The sequence below is a fragment of the Antechinus flavipes genome, chromosome 2 (assembly GCF_016432865.1).
Source record: "Antechinus flavipes isolate AdamAnt ecotype Samford, QLD, Australia chromosome 2, AdamAnt_v2, whole genome shotgun sequence".
NCBI classification, from domain to species: Eukaryota; Metazoa; Chordata; class Mammalia; order Dasyuromorphia; family Dasyuridae; genus Antechinus; species Antechinus flavipes.
In genome coordinates, this window is record NC_067399.1 from 296,692,752 (window position 1) to 296,718,882 (window position 26,131).

Sequence of the window (26,131 nt, forward strand, 5' to 3'; positions counted from 1 at the left end):
GTCTAAAGTTTTTTTCCCTAAAGTAGGGTGCCTGGTCTGGAATCAGGATGACCCATCTTCCTGAATTCAAATCTGTCCCCAAACACTTACTGTTTGACCCTGGACAAGTCATATAATTCTATTTGCCTCAGTGCTCATCTATAAGATGAGCTGGAGAAAGAAATGGCAAATGCTCCACTGTCTTTGCCAAGAAAATCCCAAATGGGGTCACAAAGAATCAATCACGACTAAGATGGCTGAACAACAGTGCCCTATAGTATACTGAACTCAGAAGACAATTATTTGCTGAATTGTCTCCAACTCACAACCAACTAAGCCTCTGGCTTTTCATTAGTTTTTCGTGACCATTGCATGAGAAAGTTGGCTCAAGGAGGTCCATGATGAGTCTCTATTATTGTTTCTGTGAAACTTTCAAAGGATGTGGTACCCTGACCATCTCAGCTACTTCCCACAGTTGGGGACTTGGCTAAAATCTGTTTCCTGTTCATTGTTTTAATTTCTACCCTTTATTTTCAATTGCGTCACTTTTTTTTTTTTAATTAGAAAACTCTTTTGTAACAACAGAGCAAATTCCTTACCAATTCTTTGCCTTCCTTTGTGGGACACATCCGACATGGCCCTGAAATAGCCCATGATGTGCCATGGAGTTCTCAAGGAACAATTGGTAGCTTAATGATTCACCATAAATAGTTGAAATGCAAATTATTTCTAAGATCACAGTTTCAGAAAACTTAGGGATCAAATAAGGTAACACAGAGATTGTCTAACTCCTGTGTTTCACAGATGAGAAAACCGAGACTAAAAGAGTGTAGCTAATTACTTAAAATTACCCAGGTATTAAATAGAAGAGGTGGGATTTGAACCCAAGTCATCTAACTTAAAATCTAGTTTTCTTAGCAGCTGCCTCTCAGTTAAACATGGAAGGGACCTCAGGACATGGACATTAGTACATACAATGTTAAAGCTGAAATGGACTTTTACAACATGGAGAGCTGGGGATGGAAATAAGCTTAGGAGTCACTCAGGAAGCCTTTCCTAGGCCCCTGAATTCTGTGCCTTCTCTCTGTTGCTTGTTGTCTCCCATCGTTAGGTAGTGGACTCTCTGGGGAAAGGGACTGTCTTTACCTTCCTATCTCCAGCGTTTCGCACAGTACTTGGCACATGGTGGTGTTCAATAAATCCTTGCTAACGGAGAACACACCCAAGTCTCTTCATAGTTGACAAAACTAGAAACTGGGACATGGAGCGGGGAAATGACTTTACTGAGGTCTCACAGCTGGGAGTAGTTCTGTCTTGGTACAGATACTGATCAAAGTGATGGCTGGGCTGGGGAGTGGGGGTGATGTGGCTCTATTTGGGAGCATCCAGCCTTCCTGTAAATACACTTTTATCTAGATAGTCTTATTCCCGCATAGCAGAATTGTCTCTGTCAGAATGTGCCAGGTGCGGGGTGCAGTCAGTAAATGTTGGCTGGGAGTCTGGCCAAAGTGCTCCCCTCAGCTGCAACTGGTGGGGAGGGGGCAGGGCAGGAAGGGAAGGCCCTTCATCAATGTTACAAACAGCGCCTTGCCGTCCTTCCCGGGTTTTTTTTTTTTTTTTTAAACTAATGGGTTGAGATGAGGGAAGTTCATGAAATGTTCCAGGTTGTTTATAGAAAGTTAGGCTTCCAAATAGCCTTTTTCCCCTCTGAAACTTGTAACAAATCTTCTCCCTCCTCGTCCCCCCATCCCTTTGCAGTGACTCCTTTGCAGAGACCAGGAATAGCCTGCAAGCAGCAAGGTTTGGGGGTATGATGCAGATGGGAGGTGGATGGCGCGTAAGAGACCTCCTCTCCAGACTTCAGTGGGCAAACTATCTGCCCCACCCCCAACATACACACACAGGCTTCACCCATGGACACTACTCAGGAATCTGGGAAGGTGAGAAACAGGCATAGAGTGGGAGCAAAAATAAGTTAAGCATCTTCAATTTCTTTTTTTTTCTTTTTTCCTGAGACAGTTGGGGTTAAGTGACTTGCTCAGGGTCACACAGCTAGGAAGTGTTAAGTGTCTGAGGTCAAATTTGAACTCAGGTCCTCCTGACTTCTGTGCTGGTACTCTATCCACTGCACTACGTAGCTGCCCCCAGCATCTTCATTTTCAAGAAAGAACATCATTTGTTGAGTGTGAGTAGAACCAGGAGAACATTGTACATAGAAATAGTAAGATTACATGATGATCATTTCTGATGGACGGGGCTCTCTTCAACAATGAGATGATTCAGAGCAGTTGCAATGGTCTTGTGATGAAGAGAGCCATCCGCACCCAGAGAGAGAACTGTGGGAACTGAGTGTGGATCACACACAACAGAGCATTTTCACTTTTTGTTGTTTGCTTGCATTTTGTTTTCTTTCTCATTTTTTCTTTTTGATCTGATTTTTCTTGTGCAACATGATAATTGTGGAAATATGTATAGAAGAATTGCGCATGTTTAACATTTATTAGATTACTTGCCATTTAGGGAATGGAGTTGAGGAAAGGGGTGGAGAAAAATATTTGGGACACAAGGTTTTGCAAGAGTAAATGTTGAAAATTGTCTATGCATATGTTTTGAAAATAAAAAAGCTTTTATAAAAACAAAAGAAAGAACCTCATTAAGAGGGTAAACCTAGAGACAAACGTGGGAATTGACTGAAGGAGAAGAAGACTCAACACTGGACATGAAATTTCAGAAGGACAAATTCAAATTCAATATAAGGGGAAACTTATTAGTTATCACTCTCCATAAGTGGGAGGAGGGGGTCACTCAGGAGTTCCTGGGTTATCGGTCCCCAGATTCTACTTTTTCCAGAAGGTTCTCAAGTTGGAGACTAAGGAATCTCTTGTCACAAATGTTATAAAAGAGATTTCTGTTTAGATGGAAGTTAGACCAGATACCCCCTCAGGTTCCTAAACCAAGTGGAGGGTAACAAGCAGGTCTCAAATCTGCTGATGAGTTAGCAAGACATCCACCCCAAGCACAGGAAAACATGCCCTGGTGAATGGACAGCCGAGAACAATTTGTTCCAATGGCCACGAAGGTGGCTGAGCACTTAGAGCAAGACCATCCACCCAATGCCAGGCCATCCCCTGTCACCTTGACTCTTGTCTTGCCCCTGGACTTGGATGATTTAGGAAGAGAGAGTCTATGAGCTTGTGCAATTCTCCCTGACTGATATCCAAGGCAGGTGCAAGTCAGGACCTCACCCTGGGACACCATTGTCCATTCTGAAATCCACTGTCCAACAGGCTGTGAAAGATGGGGGGATGAACGGCTGTGTAGTGTGTAAAGTCAAGAAGAGGCGACGAGGCTCTAGAATGGTAGGTGAGAGCCAGACAGAGGGAAAGTTTGTACTTTGTTGGGCGGGCAGTGGAGAGCCAGGGGAAGATCAATAATCAGATGAATATCTGGAGAGCAGGGCCAGAGTCTGTACCTGTAGGTGCCTGATCGTAGGGCAATAAAGGCAGAAGAGGCCATCGAGCCCATCCCCTTCGTGACACGGCAGAGAGTCAAAGCCAGGTCTTTTCATTCTAAGCCCAGGACTCATTCCTTTTTTAAATAATAGTTTATTTTCAAAATACATGCGAAGATAGATTTCAACATTCACCTTTGCAAAACTTTGTATTCCAAATTTTTCTCCCTTCCTTCCCCCTACCTCCTCCTCTAGACAGTAAATAATCAAATGTATGATAAACAAGTACAATTCTGCTATACCTATTTCTTTCTTTCTTTTTTTTTTCTTTTCTTTTCTTTTTTTGGCTGAGGCAATTGGGGTTAAGTGACTTGCTCAGGGTCACACAGCTAGGAAGTATTAAGTGTCTGAGGTCAGTTTGAACTCAGGTCCTCCTGACTTCAGGGCTGGTACTCTACCCACTGTGCCAACTATCTGCCCCTGCAGATACATTTATCATTTTGTATAAGAAAAATCAGATCAAAAAAGAGAAAGAAAATGAAAAAGAAAACAAAATTCAAGCAAAAAACAACAAAAAAGTGAAAATACTATGTTGTGATCCACACTTAATCCCCACAGTCTCCTCTCTGGATGCAGATGGTTCTCATCAGCATGAGTCTATTGGAATTGAAAAGAGCCACGTCCATCAGAACTGATCACTGCATAATCTTGCTATTACTTTTTACAATGTTCTCTTGGTTCTACTCACTTCACTTAGCATCAGCTCATGTAAGTCTCTCCAGGCAGCCCTCCTTCTACATGGTTTGCACCAGGTAAACTCCCATGTTTTATTCATTACAAAGGTGCAGGGGTCTAGCTCGAGCAGGACCCCAATCTTCTCTGGGTTTCTGCTTGACTGAAAGTTTCCAGGCTCTGGAATCAATCTGGCTATTTCCTCTCCTTTGATGTGGCTGCTAGAGACCAGATGATAACTCGAATCCTCTCGGTCCCATTCTATCTCAACAGAGAGCTAAAAATTCTTTTTTACCCTGGGTCAATAACACAAAAGTGAGGTTTTTTTTACTTGTCTTTTAATTGTTTCAGATTCTTCGATTTTGGGGGGGGGATTTTTTTTTTTTTTTTGCAAAGGTACTAGAGTACTTTGTCATTTCTTTCTCCAGTTCATTTTACAGAGTTAAGTGACTTGCCCAGGATCACACAGCTAGCAAATATCTGAGGCCAGATTTGAACTTAGGTTTTCCTAATTCTCTTATTTATTGTACCATGGCTCCTTATTGTGCCAGACCTTGCTCTTTGGTCAGTGATTAAGGCTAGTGTCAGGAAACTGCACGCTGTAACTTTGATCATTTCTTTAGTGGACACTTAAGTATCCACCAAAGCCTGACACAGAGGATTCAATCAATTCAATTCAAAGGAATTTCTAATGACAATTGGATCGGGCTCGGGTTTGCTCTCTTCCATGAAGTTTCTCCAGGAGTGTTTGATTTCACAAATTATGGATCACTTTTAAAAAGAACCTTTCAAATGAGGAATTTTTACAAGTATACATCTGAAAACACATTGTGTGTTTGTCATTTGAGAATAAAGCATGATGGGGCAGCTAGGTAGGGCAGTGGATAGAGCATCAGCCCTGAAGTCAGGAGGACCTGAGTTCAAATCTGCCCTCAGCCACTTAACACTTCCTAGCTGTGTGACCCTGAGCAAGTCACTTAACCCCAATTGCCTCAGGAAAAAGAAAATGAAACGTGATGCAGGAAAAGGAAAGGTTTGAGTCTGTCACTTTTGCTCAGTAGGTAGCACGATGGATAGAGTGATGGGCCTGGAGGCAGGAGGACCTGACTTCAAATATAGCCTTAGACACTGGAGAAGTCACTTTACCCTGCTTGCCTCAATTTCCTTATCTGAAAAACGAGCTGGAGAAGAACATGGAAAATCATCCCAGTCTCTTTGCCCAAAAAAACCTCCAAATAGGGTCATAAAGAATCAGAAACAATTATTAACAACAATGATAATTCTCTATGGTACTCTGAACTCAGGAGACATGACTTATTTGGGCCTCAGTTCACTCTATAAAAGTGAGAGAGTTGAATTAGATGTGTAGCCAGCGCCAATATTCAATGACTCTTGACAGTGGATTATTTATTCATTTATTAGGTGAGACAATTGGAGTGACTTGTCCAGAGTCACATACATAACTAGGAAATGTCAACTGTTTGAGTACAGGAAATAAACTGGTCCTGCCTTCCCTTAAGTTTCCAGTGCTAAGATTTCTTCTATTAGTTATAACTTGTTTTTGTTGAGATGGTGGAGGGGAGGAGGAAAAATACCTGTTCTGTTGTTAATAGGACTTGGGTATAAAACCCATTACTTCTTTATATCCTTTACAATAAATATGTTTCATGTTCAAACATTTATTAGATTGTTTGTAAAGAGAACTAAATACTTCTAAGAAAGCACTTAAAAGCAAGACTAATTCAAACACTCCTGGAGAAACTTCATGGAAGAGAGCAAACCCGAGCCCGATCCAATTGTCATTAGAAATTCCTTTGAATTGAATTGATTGAATCCTCTGTGTCAGGCTTTGGTGGATACTTAAGTGTCCACTAAAGAAATGATCAAAGTCACAGAGTGCAGTTTCCTGACACTAGCCTTAATCACTGACCAAAGAGCAAGGTCTGGCACAATAAGGAGCCTCTCAACAGTATCCTCTGCTTTCGTTCCTTCATCTTCAGTCATTTAGAGAAAACCTCATCTCCTACCCTGAAGTAGACCTGTGTGGGCATTGATGCCAGGTCAGGAAGGGACACTCAATTCCTCCTAGGTGCTGCTTTGAGATCTCATGCTTGGTTCCCCAGGTCAGCACCTCTATTAAGAAGCAGTCATCCCACAAGCATTTTTAAAGTACCTACTGTATTCCAGGCACTGTGTTAATTGCACAGAGATAAAAAGGAAGGCCAACATAAATGAAAGATCCTGCCCTTAATGAGCTTACTTTTCTAAAGAAGGGAAACAAAACAAAATAAATAGGGCTATATACTTGTTAACTAGATGATCCTCTAGTCCAAGACTGTACTGCCTTTTCTCTCTGTAGGATCCATGGTCTTTGGGATATGAAAATAATTTTTTATCTGACTCCCAGAGAGTTTTTACTTATAATTAGGAAATTTTAAACTGGTCCAATTCTTCCCTGAAGCTTTAAAAAACAAAATTGACTTGGTCAATCTAAGAAAGCACTTAAAAGCAAGACTAATTCAAACACTCCTGGAGAAACTTTATGGAAGAGAGCAAACCTGAGCCCGATCCAATTGTCATTAGAAATTCCTTTGAATTGAATTGATTCAATTATATAGAATTCTATAGAATAGAAGATTCACTTCATCAATGCATCTATTATGTAATATTTTTTACTATAGTAACCTGTGTTGATGTTTTATCCCCCTCCCAGACTATAAATTCTAGGATCATTGGACATAGTAATTTTTAATTAAGCTATTTCTCCCCAAATGTTTAGCATAGTGTTTTACACATAGTAGACACTTGCTACATACTTGTTGAATTGATTTTCCTTATATTTTACTCCCCTCCATATACTCTGTGATCCAGTTGTTATGGGCCAGAACTCTGAACTTGAAACAAAGGATTCTTACAAGATACTAAGTCAGTGGAATTGATGGGAGACAATAGTTATCTAATTTAGCATGGTTCGGTATGATTGATTTAATCCTACAAGGAGATGTTATGGGCCAGAACTTGAAACAAGGTACTAAGTGGAATTGAGTAGACAATGATTAAATCTAGTTTAGCATTGATTTAATCCTACAACAAATAATGGTTTCCTAGTGATATAATGATTGGTGTATACTAAGTGTGGAGTATATAAGCTAGAAGCCTCAGCCAGGGAGATTCACAAACATTCGGAGGAAAGGCAAAGGACTGACGGCAGAAGTTTAAGCTCTCAGAACCAAGGGGAGAAATTCAGTTCAATGGATTTTCCTGGTGGCTGGCCTGGACTCCTGCATTTCCCCCGCTAAGACTAACGCCAGACTGAAAGGCTCTCCAGAAAACTGCTCAGCCAGAAAGGAGATAATAAAGGATCTGGACTATAAGAAAGCTAACCGGGCCCAGAAAAGGAAACAAGACTTGGAAAGAGACAATAAAGGATTTGGACTTTAATATCTGGCTGTTCTCCTGGTGATTACTGAGCTGAAACGAAGGCTGCTCACAGAAACCCCAAGAAAATCTCAATAGAGAACATTATATTTTAGAGAGAACATTTCATCCAGCGATACTGGCCTTTTTGCTATTGTTTAGCCAAAACGTGATCTCTCAACTTTACATATTCAATGATTTTCCTCCATACCTGAACTCTTTCTCTTGGCTTCCCTGACTTACTTAGTTTCATTTAAGTCTTAGTGAAAGTCCAACTTTTAAAAAGAACCCTTTTCCAGTCTTCCTTAATCTTAGTGCCTTTGCTCTGAGATTCTAGTTCAAATATATCTTGTATATTGTGTGTGTGTGTGTGTGTGTGTATATGTATCCTGTTTGTATATGGATTTTTTGCATGTCATCTTCCCCATAGATATTTTTGTCTCCCTTCTATCTCTAGTATTTAGCTTCTTCTGACAACCATGTGCCTGCTTTGTACCAGTTTTTGGTAAAAATAGTCTTTTAGGCAAATGTACATTTGGCATTTGAATAATGTGGCCAGCTCCTCAGAGTTGTGCTCTCTGCAATAGAATTTGAATAGTTGGCAATTTAACTTGAAAACAGAGCCCAGTGTCCAGTAACTTGGGAATTAGCTGTGAGCCATGGGAGACGCTGGCACCGGGCTGTCCAACATGGTGGGCCAGCATCAAAGAAAGAGCTGTGAAACAGAATTGTGGTGGCTCAAAAGAAATGAGGAGTGTGCAGATTTAGACATCTTTCCTTCAAATGTTCACACATGCTATTCGTCCCCTGTGGTAGAGCCTTCCCAGCTCAGATTGGTCTGAACAGCCAGTCAGACACTAAACCTTCACTCCATTATGGGGATGCCATTTTGGTCCTCTGAGAACAAAGAACAACCAGTGTTTAGCACATCACCTGGCCCGTGATAGCTGCTTAATAAATGTTTGTTGACTAGAATTGTTGACTTCTCTCTGTTCTTCTGACCTTAACCAGACCGTAAGCCTAGTTCTATATTTTAGTAAAGTTCAATGTTTTCTGTTTTATTTCAGCCAAATCTCATTTGTGGGTGGATAGAGCAGTAGGCTTGGAATTAGGAAGACGCATCAAGTCTGGCCTCAGACATTTAGTGACCTGAGCAAGTTACTTAATCCCGTTTCTGTAAAATGGACTGGAGAACGAAATGGAAAACCACTCTAGGATCTTTGCCAAGAAAAGTTGGACACGACTGAAATGGCTCAAGAATAACAATAAAGTTTTATTTGTGATTTCTTAGTAAGCAATACACTTCCCTAGTTATTATCAGCTCCTGATTGTAAAATCAGAAGCTTGATTGCTTCTTCTTTTAAAGATCAAGCTCCTTTCTGACATACCTACAAAGTTCTTTTTCCCCCCTCTTGACCCTCAGTTCTTAGTTTATTTGCAGAATAGAGGTGACTGACATTCCTTATGCCCACCAACTTCCCCAGATTTTCTTTGATATTCCATACATCACTTCAAAGATCAACTCCTTTCCTTTATACTTCCCTCCTTTTCGCCTCTTCCTAGGGGTCCCAGCTAGATAATATCAAAAAAATCTGAATCTGAAAACATTCATGAACAATAACACATAATTTCCCAAAACAGAAGGGGAAACCCATTTCTGTACAAAGAGAAAAGCAGGGAGCTAGAGGATCGGATGGAAAACCATAATGGTGAATTTTCCATCCTTGACTGGTTGAAATCAGACTAGGGTATTTCCTTGCTCTGATTAATTCTTTCTTCTGTGAGTCAGAAATCATATTCAAGAAAGCCCCAAACACTTCCCCACCCCAACTCCCCACAGCCAGGAAGTTTGAAGTAGAGTGGCAAGATTACACTAAATTTGGAGCCACAGAATTTGGGTAAGAATTCCAGTTCTTACTCTTACTCCCTATGTGGTCCTGGCCAGGCCACATTGTCTCTCTTAATCTCAGTGTCCTTCTCTTTAGAATTAGAGATCATCGGTTGTAAATGCCTTTTCTATTCTCAGCAGTACAATGATCCACAACTACTATGAAGGACTTACCATACTCAGAGAAGGAACTGATTGTGTCTGAATACAGATTGAAGTATACTCTCTCTTTCTTTTTTTCTCTTTTTCTTGAGGATTTTTTTTTTTTTTGTTTTTTAGAGTGAGAGAGCTGTTTTCTTTCATAACATGATTTTTATGGAAATGTTCTGAGTAATTTCACATGTGGTTTCTTAATGAGGTTGGGGGTGGGACAAGGGCAAAAGTCTGAAACTCAAAAAATTTAAAAACAAATGTAAAATATTGTTTTAAATGTAACTGGGGGAACAATATTAAATAAATAAAAAGAGTTATACAAAAAAAGAGAGATCATTTGATATATTAAATAAATAAAAAGAGTTATAAGAAAAAAGAGAGATCATTTGATATATGTGAGTTCTTAACTTGGGATCCATGGAACCATGTGTAGGTAAATTTCAGAAGGTCAGTGAACTTGGGAAAAAATATTTTCATTAATCTCTAAGTGAAATTTACCATTTCCTTTCATTACATATTTTTTAAAAAAGGAGATCATGTTGTTTAGTCATTTCACTCCTGTCTGACTCTTTGTGTCCCTATTTGGGTTTTTCTTGGCAAAGATGCTAGATTATCTTTTTTTTTTTTTTAACAGATGTGGAAATTGAGCAAATATGGTTAAGTGACTTTCCCAGAATCATACATAAAAGTTTCACTAGACTGCCAAAAGGGTTCCTGGCATGAAAAAAGTGAAAAGAAAGGGGCTAAAACATTAAGAATCCCTGGCCTAAGCAACCTAGATGGTCTCTAAATTCCCACTGTATTTTCAATCTTATGATCCTATCTATATTCAAAAATAGATTTCACCTTTGAGGATAGTCTCCAAATTGACTTCCTACTAGGAACTTTGTAAATAGGTAGATGGCCTGGAATCTGGAGGACCTGAGTTCAAATATGGCTTTCAAAACTTATTAGCTATGTGATCCTGGACAAAGTCACTTAATCTTGTTTGCCTCAGTTTCCTCATCTATAAAATGAGCTAGAGAAGGAAATGGCAAACTGCTCCAGTGTCTTTGCAGAGAAAACTCCAAATGGGGTCACAAAGAGTCAGATGCAACATTGACAAAACAGTAACTAGGGATTGTATACCATTTCTTTAATTCAAGATGTTTACTAGTTGGTTAATACAAGCTGAAAAACTTGCAAAATAGCTATTAGCTTAGTGACACATGTAACATTATGTTCATCTTGGAAAAGAAAAAATCATGTGAAGGTATGCAAATATTTTCATACAAGTCATATTGCAATAGAAAACATAGATTCTCCACCACCCCCCCCAAAAAAAACCCTTAAGAAATAAAGTTTAAAAAAAAGTATGCTTCAATCTATATTCAAATACAATTAGTTCTTTCTCTGGGTATGAATAGCATTTTTCATAATAAATCCTTCAGAATAGTTGTGGATCATCGTTTTAATAAGAATAGCAAAGTCATTCACAATTGATCATCCTTTTGTAAATAGTATATTTCACTTTGCTTGAGTTCATGGAGGATTTTCCAAGTTTTTCTGAGAGCACTCTGCTCATCATTTCTTATAGAACGATAGTATTCCATCATAGTCACATACCACAATTTATTTAGACATTCCCCAATTGATGAGTATCTCCTCAATTTCTACCTCTTTGCCCTGAGAAAAGAGCTGCTATAAATATTTTTGCATATATAGGTCTTTTTCCTCTTAAAAAAAATCTTTTGGGATATATCACTGGTAGCAATATTGTTAGATCAAAGAATACATATAATTTTATAGCTCTTTGGGCATAAATTATCTTTTGATCAATTGGGAATGGCATATATATATATATGTATATATATATGAATTTGACTCAGTTCTCTTATACACCTGAGAGATTAGACTTTCATGTTGTACCACAGTTCTCTTTTATTATTCTGACTCAGTTTCCCTAATTATCCTGACTCCCTTTCCCTAAATTGTCCTGCCTCAGTTCCTAATTGTTCTGGTCAATCCTGCAACACTATCCCTCCCTCCTAATCATTAGAATATTTGATAAGGATAAAAGACCTTCTATCTTAGACATCATGACTCCAGCACTTCCCTACTTATCAGAATGCCTCTCCCAATCCCAGAATGTCCGGTGCCTCCTCCCACCCTGTCAGAGTCCTGTTCCTGTTCTTAGCACTCTGACTCCGCCACTGCCTTGTTTACCCCCTGTATCTGAGCCAAATGTATATGTCACTGAGAACTCACATTGGCTTTTGGATTCTTGGAGACGATAGTCTCATTCAGACCTAGAACCAAACCATGGATCCATTTGATCCCAGTAAATCTCTACCTTTCAAATAAATTATTAAATACTCTCTAATCTCTATCTTCCTTCAGTTTCTCTGGTATTATATCATCAGAGAAACTTGCTTCAAAATTCTTATCATAATTATTATGCTAACTGAATTTTCATCCATTTAATTCTATTCTCCCTCTCTTTTCATCCTATCCTTCCTCAAAAGTGTATTGCTTCCAATCTCTCCTTCCCCCAATATAACCTTTTTTCTATAACTCTCCCTGCCCTTGTATCCCCTTTCTCTCCTACTTTCCTGCAGGGTAAGATATATCCATACTGAACTTTCCATTTCATCTTTGAACCAATAATGATGAGAGTAAGCTTCACTCCCTCCCTCCCTTCCCCTGCTTCCTCTCAACTGTAAAAGCTTTTTCTTGCCTTTTATATGGCAAATAATTTATGCCATTCTACCTTTTTCTTTTTCTTTCTCTCAGTATATTCCTCAAAGTACATCCCATCAAAGTCATCCTCTATGTATATTTCTTCTTATCACCCTACTAATGAGAAAGTTATGAGTTACAAATATCTTCCTCCCATGAGGAATATAAACAAATTAATCTTATTAAATCCTTTATGATTTCCCATTCTTGATTAACCCCTTATGTTTCTTTTGAGACTTGTATTTGAAAGTCAAATTTTCTATTCAGCTTTCACAAATGCTTGAATTTTTTACCTTTTCTCTTGAAGGATTATACTCATTTTTGCAGGGCAGATATTCTTGATTGTAATTTTAGATCCACTGCTGTCTGGAATAAAATATTCTAAGCCCTCCAATCCTTTAATGTAGAAGCTGCTAAATCTTGTGACAATGGCTCCACTATATTTGAATTCTTTCTTTTCTGTATGCTTGCAATATTTTATCCTTGACCCGGGAGTTTCAGAATTTGACTACAATTTTCCTGGGAGTTTTCATCTTGGAATCTCTTTCAGGAGTTAATTGATGAATTTTTACAATTTCTATTTTACCCATTGATTCTAGAATATCTGTAATGAATAGTTTTCCTTGATAATTTCTTGAAAGATGATAGCTAGATTCTTTTTCTGATCATGGCTTTCAGATATACCACTAATTTCTAAATTATCTCTCCTGGATCTATTTTCCAACTCAGCTGTTTTTCCAATGAAATATATCACATTGTTTTTGTATTTTTCATTCTTTTGTTTTTCTTTTATTGTGTGATTTCTCATAAAGCCATTAGCTTCCATTTGCTCAAATCTAATTTTTAAGGAATTATTTTCCTTTTTAAGAGATTTTTCTCATTAGTTTTTTGTCCTTTCTTTTGCATCATGCTCATTTCTCTTCCCAATTTTTGTCTACCTTTTACCTGATTTTCAGAATCCCTTTTGAGATCTTCCATGTCCTGAGACCAATTTTTATTTTTCTGGGATTTTTGGATGTAGGAGCTTTGGCTTTGTTATCTTGTTCTGAGTGTATATTTTCACCTTCCTTGTCCCCATCTATCATCAGAATTTTTTTCTGTTGTTTGCTCATTTCTCCAATCTGTTAAAGTAGGGCTCTGTTTCTTGAGTGGAGAGTGTACTGTACCAAGCTTCAGGGAATTTGTGCAGCTGTTTTCAGAGACCCTTCTAGACTTGTAAGTTTTTAGTCCTTCCAAGGTAGTGTGATCCAAGAAGTGTGTTTACTGCTCCATTGGACCAAACTCTATTCTGCGAATGACTTACAAGCATTCTTTTCTGCCCTAGAACTATGATCCTGTATCCTGAATCTCTATATGAGTAAAGCAACAGAGTCCTGCTTCAGTGACAATAAAGAGACCTCTTCTGTTCAGCTGTTCAATCCTTACTGTCTGTGAGCTGAGACCTCCAAGAACTGCTGTAGCTGCCTTTGCCAATTCAGTAGCTTCCAAGATCTGCTCATGATTTGCTGGGGCCAGGGTTGTGCTGCCCTTCCACCAGCATTTCCTGCTGACCTTCTAAATTATCTTCACTGGAAAATTGTTCAATTCCATCTTTCTGTGGGTCCTGAAACTCTAAAAATTGTTTAGAGCCATTATTCAAAGGTATTTGGAGAGGTTTGGGAGAGAACTCAAGCAAACTTTTGCTGCTTTACTTTGCCATCTTGAGTCTAAGTAGTAGACACATCTATCAATCAATCAAATAATGATTGATAGATTTTATTCTGAACTTTCACCCAGAGTCACACAACCACTAAGTGAGACTGAATTTTAACTCAGATTTTCCTACTCTAGGCCCTCTGCTCTATCCACCTAGCTGCCCAACAGTCAGATTCTTACTTATATTTGTGATTCTGGGCAAGTTATTTAAACTCTCTCAGCCTCAGCTTCCTCATCTGTAAAACAAGGATAAAAAATAGTACCTACTTCACAGGATTGTTATGGGGCTCAAATGAGATAATATACATAAAATGCTTCATAAATCTTAAAGTGTCATATAATTGCCAGTTATCACTATCATTAACAATAAATTTAATTTTTATGAATATTAGTAATAATACTCCTGTTTCCAAATGGCAATACTTGAAGACAACTTTTCTAGTCCTCCAATGTCTTTACTTCTCCATTCCTCATTTCCTCTCCCATTTATCATATAACTTGACTTCCAAGCCCTGCTTTGCATATGTGCCAATTGGTCAATATTCCTCCTAATGTATAATGCCAATAACACAATGATACCCTCTAAACACTGTCTATAGTGGTTAAGAAAAGAAGAGATCAACTCGTGATAGTATCCCCTTTGCTTAAAAACCCGCAATAGCTCTCTTTCTTTTTCATCAAATCAAGTTAAAACTCCTCATTTCCAGGTTTTCTATAATTTGTCCCATCATTCCTTTAAACAAAATCTTCACAACAAACCCTCTACCATGTTCTCCTAACTCTTCTGTCCATTCTGTGTAGTTACATAAGTGCCTCCCTAGCCTATACTCTTTACAATTTCTACTTTGAAATTTGGTTTTGGATTTCTGCTCCTGGTAGAAATGCCCCTCTCTCTTCTCTTTTGTTCATCTTTTAAGACTCAGCTCAAACGTTTCTAAAACTTTCCCTTATGAAGCTAGCTTACACTGTTCTCTCCTTTATCTTCTTTGCCGAAGAACTTACTGTCACCTACTTCTCCTCATCTCTACACATCTTAAGGCTTGTTTTGTGTTCACCTTTCATTATTTTTTATGTTAGTTTTCATTCCACAGTTTTAATACATACCATCAAAAGGCATAAAAGAATATTTCCAGATTATATGGGTGGCTCCAATATAGATGATTTATCAAAGGACAGGGACAAAAATCACCCAGATTGAAAAGATATGGATGGACTGCTATTTGTATCAATACAGAGAATACTCCCAACAGTGAGATCATGGATCAGTGAATTATTGTTATTATTAATAATGTCATTTTCATCTTTTCAATGGTGCTCAGACAAAAGCAATTCTGACATTCTGCTATTATTCTTTTACATTCAATGTTCTGGAGACTATATTGCATAGGTAGATAAAATAATTGCTTTTTGTAATTTAATAAAAGTATTATGATGTAAGTTCATCTTCTATAAATTCACTGAAAGGTTCTTTGGGACAATTCCAGTAGCAGATAGGATGATAATATATGCCTCATCTTATTCCCCCATGGTTTTGATTTCATTAAGCTTTTCATTATACATAGTGTAGAGATTATGAGTATTTGGAATGTGTGCAAACAGTGCCTATGAACATTGTATTGGACCCAGAGTTGAATGAGGAGAAAATCAGAATTAATTGTCTTCAGGAAATTGCCAAGTATCTTTAATGATCCTAAGCTTCACTTTGGAAACAAAGGTTCATTTTTTTTCAATGCCAATATTCTATTATACAAAGAATTGTAAGGAAATATCCACAAGGTGATGGAGGGGAATATATATGGTGGCTGTGAACAGAAATCTCAAAGAGGAACAGGACTAAAAACTAACTGGAAATTTAGGAGCAGGAAGAGGAGATAGGCTCAGAACGAGAGGGATGACAAAATGAACAGCCAGAATCTGCCATGATATCCTTGGGATATCAAGAGAATTGGATTAAGGCAAGTTGAGGGGACCCCATGTGGTAATTTTATGAAAGGTCATATTCAAAAGTCTCCAAGTTTGGATCTGCATGGAAGGATTATAATCTGTATTATTAGAGAGGTGAACTAAATGAAAAAGAACTTTTCCATCCTTCCCCTCCATATAAGCATTAGGTAGTCCATTACCTTTATGACAGATGGGAGAGCCTGAGCCCAGGCTGGTGCTTTTGATGAGGTGGTGGATAACCCAACAGCTTTCTGTAGGTAGCGCCCATGTATGTTGTTCATATTCAGTAAATACAGTGCACAGGCCAGAGCATAGCCTCCCCAATTAGAAACACCTGAAACAGAAAACACATGCTAAATTACAGCACCAAAAAAACTAGAAGGCTTGTTTCATTTCCTTGTCTTTAGGAAGAATCACCCTAAACCATCCAGAAAGAAGAGGTTCAATTTTGTTACTGAGCTCCAGGAGGGATTTCACAACATCCCTTTTGACTAACTTTAAACTTGATGACAAAAGATTTTGTGAACTAACTCATTCACTTACTAATTGGGTTAAATTGGACAAATCATTTCACCCTTCTCACCCTGCAGCCCTTCTTCTGTAAAATAGGATAATAGATCTATATTATCTATCTTAGAGGAGTGTTAGGAGTACAGGAGTCAGCGCTTTTAAATCATGAAGCTTTATATAAATGTGAATATATCATTAAATAATTATATATAGCAGTTATATATGATCATATTATAATAAAAATTATATTACATATAGCACAAAATTATTGGTATATATAATATTACATTAAAACAACATAATTATAGATTTAATTTATTCAATTAATAAAATAGTCTATTAAATGTATTTATTATTATATAATAATTATATAAAATTTGAACTATTATATGATATAATCATTAAGGTAAACCATTGTACCTCATTCTTTCATCCAGTGACACTGGATTTCTGGCTGTTCTATGAACAAACTTGAGGTAGTTGGGTGGTGCAGTGGGTAGTGCACTGGCCCTGGAATCAGGAGAACCTGAATTCAAATCAAGCCTCAGATACTTGACACTAACTAGCTGTATGACCCAGGCAAGTCACTTAAATGATTTCCTTGACAAAGAACAAAGCAAAACTGAACCCAAGATGCTTCTTCTCTCAGCTCAGGAAATTTTCTTTGCTTTTCCCCTTTCTCCAGGGAGGCCTGGAATGCCCTCTCTCCTCTACTTAGACTATTGACTTCCCAGCTTCCTTTAAATTCCAAATAAAAATCCACATCCTATAGGAAGCCTTCCTTAACTCCTCTTGATTCTAGTGCTTTCTCATTGCTAAATTGCTTCTCATTTATCCTATATATTCTTTTACCTTTTTTGGATTTTTGGTGCTTAGCACAGTGACTGGGCACAACAGTAGGTATTTAATAAAAGCTTGATGATTGATTGATTGATTATATAATTTGTACATTTTTTTGCAATTATTCATTAGATTATAAGCTCCTCAAGGGCAGGGATTATCTTTTGCATGCTTTATATTCCTAGCATTTAACATAGTTCCTGAAACATAGTGGGTGCTTCAAATGTTTACTAGTTGACTGTTTATATAATTTGTTTTTATGTATTTTTTAACATTGTTTCTCTCATTAAAATTATAAGCTCTTTGAGGGAAGGGACTGCTTGTCTTAATATCCCTAGCATTTAGCCCAATGCCTGGTACAGAGTAGGTGCTTAATGAATGCTTATTAACTGACTCTGTGGGCATCTTACCAGCTATGACAGCAAAATCAGCTTCCACATCACAAGCTATGACATCCCCATTCTTGATGTACTTCTTCACAGATGTTTTGACTTTTCCCATGCCAAGTTCATTCCCTCCATCACCAATACCTACATTAGAAGGGGAAATGGATAAGCAGATCAGTTTCATGAGAGAAAGAAGGAAGGTCATTTCTTATATAAAAAAATAAAAACAATAATATTATGCCTGTCAGTTGTGGTAAATGAGGTATTTGGGAGAAGCTTAAGTGACCCAGAGATAGAAGAAACTACATTGGTAGTTTCTTTTTCTGGGAGTTTCTCATATCACTGAAACCACAGATTCAGTCTTTTATCTCTACTTGAATATATATTGTTTCCTTCACTGATGTTCAAAGGCTTGTTGATTGAGTGATCCCTTTAAATCCCAGTCTTTTCAGCTAAGTGATCTAATGAATTGCACACTGGGTCTGGACTCTCAAATCTTGCCTCAGATATTTATTAATCACTGTGTGATTCTGGGCAAATAATTTAACCTTTGTCTGTCCCAATTATAGAATGGGGGTAATAACAGCATTTACTTCCCAGTGCCATTGTGGGAATAAAATGAATAATATTTGTAAAGTACTGTGCAAATCTTATAGCACTACACAAATGCTGGCAGTTGTTTTGGTGCAATGGGTAGGGTGCTGGGCCTGGAATCAAGAAGCTCTGAGTTCAAATTTGACTTCAGACATTTACTAGCAATGTGATACTAGGCAAGTCCTTAATCCCTATTTGCCTCAGTTTCCTTATCTATAAAATAAGAATAATACCTACGAACATGAGTCATTGTAAGTGTCAAATGAGATAAAAATTGTAAAGCGCTTGCTTAGCACCAAAGCATTTTCCTCACAATAATCCTGAAAATTAGGTAACCCAGGTATTAGCAATATTATATTATATTGTCAATAAATCAATAATCAATTTTTACAGAAGCTGATGCTTGCCTAGCACTTTAGCATGGAGCCCTTGGATCATTGTTATGGACCCACAAAGGGGTTGTGAACCAATCATTGGTACTACACCATGATGCTTTTTTGTTCTTATAGAGAGGAAACCTTTACAAGGTCACATGTCGAATAATGAAAGAATTCAGACTCATGTCTCCTAAATTCAATTGTAGAGCTCTCTTCTAGGCCACTTTTGTTGTTGTTCTTCAGTTGTTTAAGTTACATCTAACTTTTCAGGAGCCCATTTAGGGTTTTCTCGGCAAAGACTGGCTTGCCATTTCCTTTTTCCAACTCATTTTGCAGATAAGCAAACTGAGGCAAACAGGGTTAAATGACCTGCTCAGGATCACACAGCTAGTGAGTGTCTGAGGCCAGATTTGACCTCAGGAGGGTGAGTCTGGGGCAGGTGCTCTGTGGCTATGATGCCACTTAGCCGTCTCCTCCCACACCACACTTGATTACTTAGCCACCATGCTAGGTGCCAATCACCTTACCCAACCCTGGAAACACAAATGTCCTCCAGCTCAGGAGGCCAGGTGCTGGAGAGGAAGAAGCAATTATGAGAAGGGAATGCTGCCCTCTATTTCTGGAGCAGCCTTTCTGGGAACTTCAAAAGCAATTTGCAGTTATTGTCTAATCATCTCAGAGGCATCTAATTGTCTCATTGAAACCTCAGAGGCAGCTGAGAGGACTAATGAGTCTGGGAAATGCTTTGGAGTCTTCAGACAGAGTTGTAAATGAATATAAGAAGATGAGCCTAATTTTCCCACTGCGCCAAGAGACTGTGTCTCTTTGGGAGTTGTATTAACCCTTTCAAACTTAACCCAGTTATTTATTAACCATGTCATGTCTTCCAGAGAATCTAAGGTACTATTGTTGTTATTCAGTCGTGACTGACTTTCCATGACCCCGCAGAACATGCTGTCCATGGGGTTTTCATGGCAAAGGTACTGGAGAGTTTGCCATTTTCTTCTCCAGAGAATTAAGGCAAATAGAGGGTAAGTGGCTAGAGTCACATAGCTAGTAAGTGTCAACACTACACTACTGCTATTACTCCTACTTCTACTACCCCTCTACTACTACAACAATCTTCCTGATTCCAGGCCCAGGGCTCTATTCATTAAGCTGCTTTATTAATTTTGCTAATTTACTACTAGATAGTCAATCGTGGAAGCTGCCAATCTTTTCCCCAATACTATATAGTCACACTAAAATGACCAATGCTATATTATTAATATGACCAAGATTGATCAAGCAGTTGGAACGGAACCTCTTTTATCTAGTTTACTATCTGGTATAACTCTCACTTTACAGGAAAACCAGAAAAATTGTACTTTCACTGGCATAATTCCCTATACTAATGAAACTGATCAGTCCCTATCACCATCCTATATATAAATCTCTAAAGTCACAAGATTACAAAATCACAGAGATGCTTAATGGCCTATACAAGATCACAAAACAACTTAGTAGCAAAGTCAGGACTAGAGGCTGGGTCTTCCCTGTGTTCTTGTCATCTGTATGTGCTCATGGATCTTTCATCTCTCCTTACTAGACTGTGAGCTCATTGAGGGCAGAGATTGTGTTTCATCTTTGAACCTTCCCCAATGCCAGGTTCAGTGTTCTGTGCACAGTAAGTGCTTAATACATGTTCATTTAATTAGACACAGTATGATGATAGGATAAAGTATACTGTTCTTAATAGGAGATCCATGAATATGGCTGCTCTTCTCTCTCATCCATTTTTTCTTTTCCTATATGACCCTTGTCCTTGTTTCCCCCTAAATTCTACACAGAGAATCTATAATTCTATGATCCTCCATGATTAGTATAGTACAATGGAACAAATACTGATTTCAGATCAGAGAACCTATGTTCAAATTCCTTACCCACTTGTTAGCTTTGTGGCCTTGGGCCACACAACTTCTATGGAATTCAGTTTCCTTTTCTGCAAAATGAAGAGGTCAAACTAGATGTCTTCCTTCCAGTTCTATATCTATGAGCCTCTTAACATCATATGGATACCAAGGGAATACTTAGGCTAATCTGAGTGCCTGAATACTTCTCTAGTCATACATTTCCTAAATGATAGGTTTTATATTATTCCTTGCATATAATTCTTCTTTAATAATCTAGAACAAACTAAACCAGTCATGGACCTTTGAATTAGTTTACCATTTTGGAAAAAATCAATAAATAATTTAGAGAGAAATGGTAGAAATGGAAGAAAAGGAGAGGAGAAAAAAGAGAGGAAAGCAGAGGAGTAAGGAGGGGATGGGAGAGGAGAAAGAAGAAGAAAAGAGAAAGAAGAAGGGGGCAGAGAAGAGGGGGGAAAGGAGAGGAGTGAGAAAAGATGACAAAAAAACTGAAGAGAAGGGAGAGGAGAGTAGATAAGCAAAGGGAAAATTTGAGGAGAGGAGGGAAGGGAAGGGAAGAATGGGACAGAGAGGAAAAGAGAACGAAGAAGAGAGAAAGGAGAGAACAAATGGAGACAGATGGAGATAGAGAATAGCAGTAGTAGTAATACTATAGTAAAGTAGTAGTAATAGTAGTAGCAACAGCAGTAGTAGATATTGTAATCATAGTAGAGAAATTCTAATAGTGATAGTAATACTATATTAGTAATATATATTACTGCAACAGCTTTAATAGATATAGTAGTAATAGTAGTAGCAATAGCATTAGTTGATATTGTAGTAGTAGTAGTAGTAGAGAAATTCTAATAGTGATAGTACTAATATAGTAGAGAAATTGTAATGATAGTAGTAGTAGCAAGAGCAGTAATAGATATAGTAGTAGTAGTAGTAGCAATAACACTAGCAGCAGCAGCAGCAGCAGTAGTAGTAGCAGTAGAGAAATTCTAATCATGATAGTAGTAGTAGAATAATAGAGACATTGTTGTAGTAGTAGTAGTAGTAGAGAATTTATAGTAGTAATAATAGTATGGTAGTAGTAATAATGGTGGTGTAGTAGAAGTGGAGAAATTGTTATAGTAGTAACTACTATAGAGTAGTAGTGTTATAGTAGTAGAAGCATAGTAGGAGTAGTAGAAATAGTATAGCAGTAGAAGAGGAAGAAGAGAAGTTGTAGTAGTAGCTCTAGTCCTAGTCATAGTGGAAGCAATCTTCAGAGCCAGGAAGTTCTGAATTTAAGTCTTACTTCTGAGTCATTGACTGTAATTGCAGTCAATTCTCTTATGCCTTTTTCATTTTCTTATACTTTTCAATGCTCTAAAGCAATTGTTCAACATTGTGTAAATTACAGAGAAGATGCCAACTAGCATTGGTAGAGGGAGCTTTCTTACCTGGGACTTCCCTATACCAGTAAAATATATCCTATATATAAATAGAAGGACACATTGGAATCAGAACAAATCAAAAATACCTCCTTGATTGGAAGAATGGCTGAATAAACTGTAGAATAATAAAGGAATATTATGATAGCACAAGAAAACCACAAACATGAGGAATTCAGGAAAACATGGGCATATTTTTATGAGCTAATTGATATAAAGCAGAGAAAGCATTAGACAGAAAAGGATATGCTACTACAATTTAAATGAAAATGACACAAAAAGTCACAAGCATTCAGATGAAATATGGTAATCAATATTGGTTCCAGTATGCAGATTATGAGACTAATTTACCATCTCATTAGAAAGGTAGGTAAATTCAAGTGCAGAATGCCATATACTATTGATTATATAGAGAGGTGGTACAATAGATAGTGTTATAGTTACAGTTAGGAAAACCTGATTTCAAATTCTGTCTCATATACTAACTAGTTGTGTGACTCTAAGTAAATCATTTAACATCTATCAGCCTTAGTTTCTTCACCTATAAAATGGGGATGATAATAACATCTAATTCCCAGGGTTTTGTAAAGATCAAATGAGCAAAAAAAAAAAAAATGAAAAAGGCTTTATTTATCTTAAAGCTCTCTATAAATTCTAGTTATTGTTATTATTATCACTACTTAACTATTTTCTGTGTTACAAAGGAAAAAAAAACAGAATAGGCATATCAGAAATTACAATGGCATAAAAATGCTAAAAGATATCAGTAAAACTTTTGAGTTTTAAAAAATATGCCCTAGTCTAATTATCCCTATCTTGCCTTTTGGGTGACCAGTGTTTTGATTCTTTGGAGACTAGTATTTTATGTTTTATAATCATATGATAACATTAGAAGAATATTGGTGTTTGAAAGATGAGGTTTTATTGCATGATTTTGTATATACTTTTGTTTATTTATCTAAGTGTTGTACACATTAGGATGGCAACATCTTGCAATCAGGGAATATTTATTTTTTGCTTGTTTGTTTATATTCCCTTGAACAAAGTAGCTCACTAAATGTTTGATGAATTGAGGTGAGGAGAGAAGCTTGCACCTATCCAAAGCAACAAATAATTCTCCAAATACAATCCAGTCTTCTTGTCTTTCTCCTATTTAATTTGTCTCATTGTTCACCTGTAGATCTGTCCAGAGTACTGATGGAGTGGCAGTATTAGGTGTCAGTTTATCCTATATCATAGCCTGAATAAGAGATACCCATCTACTTGGTTTTCCTTTATGCTTAGTTAGATTAAACTCTTTGAATGCTTGTGGATGAAAGATGGTTTTGTTGGAAGCACATATTCAATTTGGAAGCACATGTAAGCACATTGGAACAATACAGAGATGTACCATGTACCATGACCCCACATAAGGATAATATATACACATTCCTGAGATGTTCCTTTTAAATAACAAACAAAACATGGTATATAAACTTAACAATATTATTGTGCTGTATTAAATGACAAATATGATGAATATAGAAAAGCAAAAAAAAGGTAAAATAAACAGAATCAAGAATATAATATACAAAAAGATTACAATAATATAAATTGAAAGAAAAAACACAAAAAAATCTCAAGTGAATGTAATAAAATTACAAAGAATAAGTGTGACCTGAAAGAAGAGATAAAAGACATTCCTTTTCACCAATTGCAGAGATGGAAGGAATATGAGTGTTGTACATTGCTCATATTTTCAGACTTCAATATATTGTCCTATTTTGTTGATTTTTCCCATTCTGAGGTAGTTATTTTCATGATTTCAGTTTGAATCTGGGCTCTGACACTAAATATCTGTGTAATCTCAGAAAATCACTTTTCATCTCAGAGTATATTTCCTTATGTGTACAATAAGAATTACACCTGCCCTACCTATCTCACATGTTATATAAGGATAAAATGAAATAATATATTACAGGAATTCTTAATCTGGGATCTATTAACTTGGCTTTAAATATATATGTATATTTTTGTAAACAATAAATCTATAGAGAAGTAAACTATTATTAATAGTCCAAATTTTGATTTGGGGCAACTAGTTGGTATAGTGGATAAGTATTAGGCCTGTGGTCAGGAAGTTTTGAGTCTGATTCTGGCTTTAGGTACTAACTTAGCTGTATGATCCTGGGTAAATCATTTAACCCTTTTTTGCCTTAGCTGCTCATCCATAACATGGAGACACATTAGAACAGGAAATAGCAAATCACTCTGTTATCTTTTCCAAGAAAATCTCATGGATAAATTCCATGGGTCATAAAGAGTCAGATATGACAGAACAGCAACAAATTTTGGTTGAGCACTTAATGGGCAGTCTTCCATGCTGAGACCCTGTCCTCTTAATCCTAGTTTTTCATGTTCTCTTACCAGTTGATGAGATTCCAGGGATCTTCTGTGCAGCAAGGAAAAGATCATCAATGGGGTCAACCAGATGCTTAATATTAATTTTTCGAGCATTGTAGTAATTGCCATCAGCTGCCCTCCCTGAGCGCTCTATTGCCACCAAGTGATCAAATCTAGAGAAAGGAAAGAAAAGAAGCAGGTTATGGGTGATATCCTTCAGGGAACAAGATGCTAGTATAAATATATCGGGATAGAGATTGGTGCTATGATTTCATTAAGTATTAGGAACCAATGAATAAGGAAACTCTTTGGAACAATGTAGGTCAGCACTTTCTGTGTAATTTATAACCTTAGAGAATTGTGTGGGGCATTGAGAGGTTAAATGATTTATCTAAGGTCATACAACCAGTATGTGTCAGAGATTGGACATGAACCCAGTCTTTCTAATTACAATCTATCAAACCTGCTGTCTTTCTACTCTAGCACACTGACATACACATGCACAGGTATATGTCACGTATGTAAATAAATGTAAATATGCATGTATGTTTAAGTGTATATATACGTATGCATGAAGTTGTTTTAAAATACAAATCATTTTGAATTATAGAATATTGATAATAATAATGGCAAAAACAAGAATAATAATAGCCAACATTTATATAGTACTTACTAGGTGCCAGGCATTGTGCTAAACTCTACAATTTCATGACAACCTTGAGAGATAGGTGCTATTATTAAACCCATTGTATAGATAAGGAAATTAAGGTTCATAGATGGAAGTGACTTGTTCAAAATTATACAATGAGTGGGAGGGTGATCCCATTTAATCAATAGAAGTATATTAGAGACCCAAAACCAGTCCACAGAGGTTCTGCTTTAGTCTTGACTCCGACTGCAATTTTTCATTCATTGTGGCTTCATGGCAGGGGACTGCCACTCCTTTTGGGCTCATTCCTCCTCGTGCTCTCTGCTCCCAGAGTTGTGCCAGACATTTACCTCTCATTGTTAATGACACAGAGACAGCTAGATAGCTCAGTGGGTAGAGCGTGGGCCTGGATTCAGGAATTTAAATCCAGCCTCAGACACGTTCTATCAGTGTGACCCTGAGCAAGAATATAACCTCTGTTCCTCGGTTTCTGTCAAATGGGCTAGAGAAGGAAATGTCAAACTACTCCAGTATCTTTGCCAAGAAAATCCCAAACGGGGTCACAAAGAGTGACAATTGAACAGTAACATTAAAAATATGTGATAGTGTAATTAAACCTCATTTGGTTCTGCACTCTTCCAATTTCAGCAATAATGACCATTTGGGGTTCCCTGTTTGTGCTCTCGCCTAGCTAGGATGCTGATACTCTCTGAGGTGGTATAAATCTAAGCAGTCCTATTGCCTTTTCTACTTCTTTCCCCTTCAGACCCGATTCAATCCTCCTTTGAAGGATACTTTTATTCATTCACCACCATCCCATCTTTATAGGACACAAGCAGACAAAACCTAAAATGATTTTTACTTTTAGCATTGATTTTCAATCATTTTTTAGTTGTTTATGATTCTTCATGACCCAATTTGGGTTGTTCTTGGCAGGAGATACTGGAGTGGCTTGCCTTTTTCCTTCTCCTTCATTTTACAGATTAAAAAATTAAGGCGAAACAGAGTTAAGTAACTTTCCCAGAATCACAAAATTAGTAAATGTCTGAGGTCAGATTTGAATTCAGAAAGTCAGTCTTCCTGACTCC

The 26,131-nt window shown here is 37.4% G+C and overlaps 1 protein-coding gene across 1 annotated transcript in view; it reads right to left on the reverse strand.

Annotated features, from left to right (window-relative positions):
- The window catches only part of DGLUCY (D-glutamate cyclase), a 133,373-nt gene that overhangs the window by 5,667 nt on the left and 101,575 nt on the right, over positions 1-26,131 (reverse strand). Inside the window, 3 exon segments of the mRNA XM_051977411.1 lie at positions 16,157-16,311; positions 17,738-17,857; positions 24,419-24,567. Coding sequence (XP_051833371.1) covers positions 16,157-16,311; positions 17,738-17,857; positions 24,419-24,567 — 424 coding nt within the window.